The following is a 6000-nucleotide window of genomic DNA, read 5'->3' on the forward strand; positions in this document are numbered from 1 at the left end:
GATGCAGTGAGTTTTCTGTTAAGTGTGTATTTAAATATCAGTTCTACAGTTTGGAGGCATTTTCCAAATTTCTCGTTATCGTTTATCTACACATACCTAAACATAAGTCTCTTGTTTTCTTAAAGGAAGACAATCTCCATTGCAAAGACTCAGATTATGAGTTCCATAGTGTTTAATAGGTATAAAAATCCTAGTGTATATTTTGATTCAAGTGCCTAGCATGGAGGCATAGCTTGTGCCTTCCAAATGAAATGTAGATCTCATCTTCAATAATTCTAAAACAACAGAACAATTTCATTTCAGAAAGAATTACCACAGTTCATAACATGAGCTTTGACAAATTTATTATTCTATCAGTTGACAAATTATATGTGTGAACTTCTTATACAACAAAATAAGAGCAATGTTGCCCCTAAATTACTTAATACTTGTTACTAAATTGAATTGCTCTCGATGCTTGGGGTAGTAATAATAATAATAGATGCAGTGCAAATGAAATATAAATCTAAACGATTTCCATTGTGACAGTGATTTTATTTATGAGATGTTACACTTTTCTTGCTGTGCAAAATCAATGTATATATTAGTTGTGAAGCTCTGTACATATACAGCAATTCTGACTTTGTATCTTTTATTTTTGCTCTGTATATTTGGAACAGAACTGCTTGTTTGAGAAATAAATTGATTTGTCCCATTGATTTTGTATTTTTTATTTGTGCTTTTTAGTTTGTACTTTGAACATAAGAGTAAAAAAGCAAATGTGACAGAAAAACAAAAAAATGTAAAGGGAAAATGTTCAAATTTAATGGGCAGGTCAGGAACTGCACAATGTGCCATATATGTTTTGTTACAAACTATACCAATGAAATAATATTCATAAAAGCAAGCCTAGATTTGAGCGACAATTGTTTTGATAAACACAGATGACTTGCCAGCCACTCAAATTCTATACAGGAACTTGCCTTCACTGTCAAAAAACTCTTTTCCCTTCTGTTCCACTGGACTGGGCTTTTCCTTCAGTGTTTGTGTGATGTGCTCCAGTTCTTCCTCTGTCAGAATCACTCCATCCCATTCCTCCTCTAACTCTATATCACCCCTCATGTCCATTTCAGCTTTACAGTCAGGCTGCTCCTGTAAAGCAGGTGTCACTTTCTGTTCAGCCGATAGCTGTGATGGTACTATGTTACCACTAGAGGACATGAGTCCAGTCTCAGCCTCCCTCACTGCAAGCGCTCCTGTACTCAGTGCTGTCAGGGCACCTGTGTTTCCAGAGAGGAGTATGGCTGGTGCTGCAGTCTTTGGCAGTCTGGTCTGTTCAGTTTTTCCGAGTCCTGCTTCGGCTTTCGGACTGCCGATGGGGTGTATTTGCTGCGGAGGACTCTGAAAATGACATCAGGGCTTACAGAGAAACCCTCAGCTAATCTCTGCAGTGTCCATTCCTCTGGAGACTCCTGCTTTAAGTACCTGTAAAAAGAGACATATGATTGCTCAGTGTATGGAAGGGCCGCAGATAACTACAATATTTTTGTCTAGACATGAGATATGCTATTAAATACAGCTAAATATATTATTTTATTATGTTATCATATACAGAAATGTACCGGATTGGAAATGATCTTACTTAAAGATTAATTTAAAGGATTGGCCAAGAAAAATTATATCAGGATTATATTACATTTTATTTTTATATAAAAAATACAGTCAAATCATTCAAAAGTTTGGGATCAGTATGATTTTTTTTCCCTTTAAAAAGAAATCAATTAACAGAAATTTTATTCAGCAAAGGATGCATTAAATTGATCAAAAATTACAGTAAAGATATTTATATTATTATAAAAACAGTGGCCACAGCAAAAGGTGAACACTGCAAAAATATTACATTATTAATTTACATATTATTAATCTGCAATCCAAATGACTTTTTCTAGGAATTAATTATCTAACATATTTAAATACAAAGATTTTGTGCTTAAGAAATATGAAAATTGCTAAAGTCCTCCAAGGTGATTTTTAATATAGTCACATGCATGTGATGCAGTCAAATGCTGGTTATAATGTAGAGTTACACAAAAATTCTTGACTGCTGTGTGATTGACCAATCAGAATCAAGTATTCCAGAGAGCTTTGTAATACATAGACATATTCACACTGATACCTTATCTGCTGAATAGCATCCCAGCTGAGTCTTCTCTCTGGAGCTTCAGGATTGTTCATTTTCCTCTTGATGATGTGAAACTTTGCTGCTTTACCTCCTTTTCCTCTCTTCACTGCACAGGAAATAATGTTAATGGAGGAAGACAGCAGTATTTGCTTTTGTGCTTCTGTACAAGGACTCACCTAATAATAGAGTTCAGTTTGGCTTCTACGGCATCCATATCATGGTCATCTTCAAACATGTCTTCCTGTTGTTTCTGTCTTGGATGTGAATCCGAATACCTCTGTGACATCCACCCGTATGCGTGTCGACTGGCATGGCGACAAACCTAGCAAGCAGCAGGTCCTAGGAATGAGGCCAGTTTGGTGGCCAACATGTGGGCCATTCTCCACGGTGTGCCCATTCTGTACAGTCAGAGACACAAAGACAGTGACATCTGAAATTGCAAGTGAATCCTATATAAAAAAAGGAGTATTTATCAAATAGTATCTAGAATTCTATAATAAGAGTCTGAAGAAAAGAGGGTAACACTTTACTTGAAGGGGTGTGCATAAGACTGACACGACACCTTCATAATCATGACATGACACATGTCATGAATATGAAGGAGGTTTTATGCATGTTTATGACAACTGTCATTAAGTATCATTCACTCAGTTATGTAATTTTTAATGCAAATATGACATTATTTGACCTAACCCTACCCCTACCCTTACCCCTAACCATAGCCCATAACAAAGACATCTCAAACAATGTTGTCATCTTTGCATTAAAAATTACATAACTGAGCTGATGACACTTCATAAACATGCATAAAAAAGCTTCATATTCATGACATGTGTCATGTCATGATTATGTAGGTGTCATGTTATGATTATGAAGGTGTCATGTCAATCTTATGCACACCCCTTCAAGTAAAGTGTAACCGAAAAGGGTACACTGAAAGTACAGGATTTTTCCCCCCGCAATTTTGAGATTTTAGACTATTTTGCTTCCATAACTTAATCTTTCATACTAGTGGAAGGGAACATCCAAAATTCACATTAAGCGTTTATTTTATTATACTTCATACTTCATCATTAAATTACAATACTTATACAATACATTCTCAAAATACTTTTTTCTCATGCACTGATAGTTTTTACTGGTTGTTGACAGTTTCTGATTTATAGAGTGATTAAAAGAAATGTCCAGAATCCCCTCTATAAGAACCTTTAGCAAAATAAAACAAGAATTTTGAACCTAGTTTTATCCAATGATCAGATTTCTCCTCTGGAAATGTATCATGCATCATGTGCATATTAAAAGTAGCATTTCAGAAAACTTGCAATACAAAACAATTGTTTTAATGTATTGTGATTAATCAACTGGGAAAGTAAGGTAATATCTATCTAATTTACATTTTTTTAACCCTATTCATCTGTGGTGTTTTGCCTTACATATGTAAAGTTTCTGAATAAAAAACACGTTATTTCATTAAATTAAATGATTTCACTACGTTATCTCTACGTTATTCTATCTCACTTATCAAACGTAAGCCAATTTGTTAAACAGAGTATTTGAATTTCATTAAATCTACGTCATTTCTACATCACTTATCAAATGTAAGCTAATTTATAAAATCGAGCGTTTTAATTTCCATATACAAAAGATCAAATTTATTTATTTATTTATTTTTATTTATTTAGTCATTTAGCAGATGCTTTTATCCAAAGCGACTTACAAATGAAGACAATAAAAGCAGTCAAAACTAACAAAAGAGCAACAATATATAAGTGCAAATGACAAGTCTCGGTTAGCCTAACACAGTACACGTAGCAAGGTGTATATATATATATATATATTGCTGGGGTCCTTGTGGGCTACCGCTGTGATCTGTTGCTTGAGATCATTTACCATATATATACACACACATATACATACACATATACATATATACACACACATATATATATATATATACATACACACTTAAATTTACCTTACTGTTTTTCATAACACGAACTTTGATCTTATACAGCCATATAATGTCAAATACTATGAGAACACACTTTATAAACCATGCCTGTAAAACACTCAAATGTCCCTCTTGCTCTTCTTCCACGATGACATTACACCGGAAGCATATGATTTAGCCACGCATGCGCACCAGTCACTCGATTCTTTCCGACTCGGATCGTTCCTACTCGGCAAAACTCGGCTCCGTTCGCCGATCACATGCGTCAAGCCTGCCCCCTTTCTTCTCTGTGTGGCTCATTTTTCGCCATTTTGGCCGCACCACTGTGTTGATTGGGTTTTTGAGATCTGTAGTGGAGCCAATCAGAAGGGTATCGGACAAACGGAGAAACGGTAAAGGGTTGCGCTTGCTCCAAGTGAAATGGTAGCTGACAACACGGATTGGTTTGTCAGTGACCAACCAAATGACTAATTCTGAAAAATACAGAAATCAAATCGGTTAATGCAAGCGGGAGAGAGCGCGAGAGCAGACACTGGACATGAATGATACTGTTAGTGCAGTCCAAAACAAAGACAGACCTGCTAATATTTGGGAAATGTGCGGCTGTTTTTTTGTGCTATTTAAAAAACAGGTTGAATTTTAGCCCATTTTAGTTACCTTGGTTTGCTCATAATAAGGAGTAACGTTAACGTTAAATGTTGTTTGCCAAACACCGCCTTGAAAGGGTTTGTGAAACGCTTCAAATCTAAATTCTTTAGACCTTCTTGTTAACTTTTCAGCCCTTTACTGTGTATCTGTAGCTTAAAAAAATAACAATCAGACATACCCTCAGTAGGTAATGTAATATGCTGTTCGGAATATTAAGCACATTCAACAAGGAACCATTCAGTCTCAAAATACACCTGGCTTCTGGCCCAAACCTGCAGCTAGGGACATCAGACTTCATTTGTTTTCATGGAAATCTACTAGTTTTGGTAATACTGAATAATAAGCAGGACATTCCTTGGACTTTAATTCTTTTTTTTAATGACAATTTAGGTGACGAAGGAAATATGGAGCAATATACAACTACAACCAGTGGGGATCAGATAGTGGTGCAAGCTGCCAATGGGCAAATCCAGCAGCAGGTAAGAGCCCATATAAACAGGTTGCTGTTTAATCAGATACCTTTAATATGAAAAAAAAATAACATGAGTGTGGTTCTTATTTGTTTTTCCGTGAATTTTTTTACTTATCTAAATTGTTCTGTATGTAGATATATATATATATATATATCAGGTGCACTAGTATTTTAAAAATAGCAGGAGAGTAATCTGCTTCAGGAAGTGGTTTCCAATTCAAGGAAAGGACTGGGTAAATAGTTCTTGTAGTCGCCTACAGTCTCTCTCCTTTGAAATGAACTTTCTCAGTCCAGATAAAAACAAGGTTTATGTGACACAAGCACACCCAGTGCATTTTGCATCATGCAAATGTGTGTCAGAAAGAAAATGTTACTTTTTCCTTGAGGTCTATATTATTTTATTTATTTTTTGTCAAAGGAGCTGCTGAATTATTATTGTAGAACTGTTTGTCAAACAGATTTGCTTTCAAGACCCAGATTTCAAACTGGACATCAAATGAAGACTAAACTTTTTTTTAAGTCGACAAAAGAAGCAAAATTGTCCCCATAAGTAAACATGAAATTATTGATGCTGCTTACTTTCTTAAAGCATGTTACTGGTCTTACTTTGAACAATGTATTAGTACATGTTATTATTCTATTGGAAACTAATTCTGAATCAAAATTTTAGAGCACTTTTTTTTTCCCATTAACTTTATTTTTTCGCTGAGAAGGTACACCAAGTGACATAAATTTGCCAAAATGTATAGTTGGAATGGACCTACACTT

At 35.1% G+C, this 6000-nt stretch overlaps 1 protein-coding gene and 1 pseudogene across 6 annotated transcripts in view; one reads left to right on the top strand and one right to left on the bottom strand.

Annotated features, from left to right (window-relative positions):
• Nucleotides 1-741: 741 nt before the first annotated feature.
• On the bottom strand, nt 742-4301 carry LOC107591825 (neugrin-like; annotated as a pseudogene).
• The window catches only part of LOC107591820 (nuclear transcription factor Y subunit alpha-like), a 9770-nt gene continuing 8016 nt past the window's right edge, over nt 4247-6000 (top strand). For 2 of the 6 annotated variants that reach the window (XM_016281086.1, XM_016281087.1), the window contains exons 1-2: nt 4248-4504; nt 5151-5239. In XM_016281086.1, the coding sequence (XP_016136572.1) occupies nt 4297-4504; nt 5151-5239 (297 nt within the window). In that variant the 5' untranslated portion in view covers nt 4248-4296. The other 4 variants (XM_016281089.1, XM_016281090.1, XM_016281091.1 and 1 more) reach the window with 4 other exon arrangements.

Source organism: Sinocyclocheilus grahami, unplaced genomic scaffold (assembly GCF_001515645.1).
Source record: "Sinocyclocheilus grahami isolate Dianchi unplaced genomic scaffold, SAMN03320097.WGS_v1.1 scaffold146.1, whole genome shotgun sequence".
NCBI classification, from domain to species: domain Eukaryota; kingdom Metazoa; phylum Chordata; class Actinopteri; order Cypriniformes; family Cyprinidae; genus Sinocyclocheilus; species Sinocyclocheilus grahami.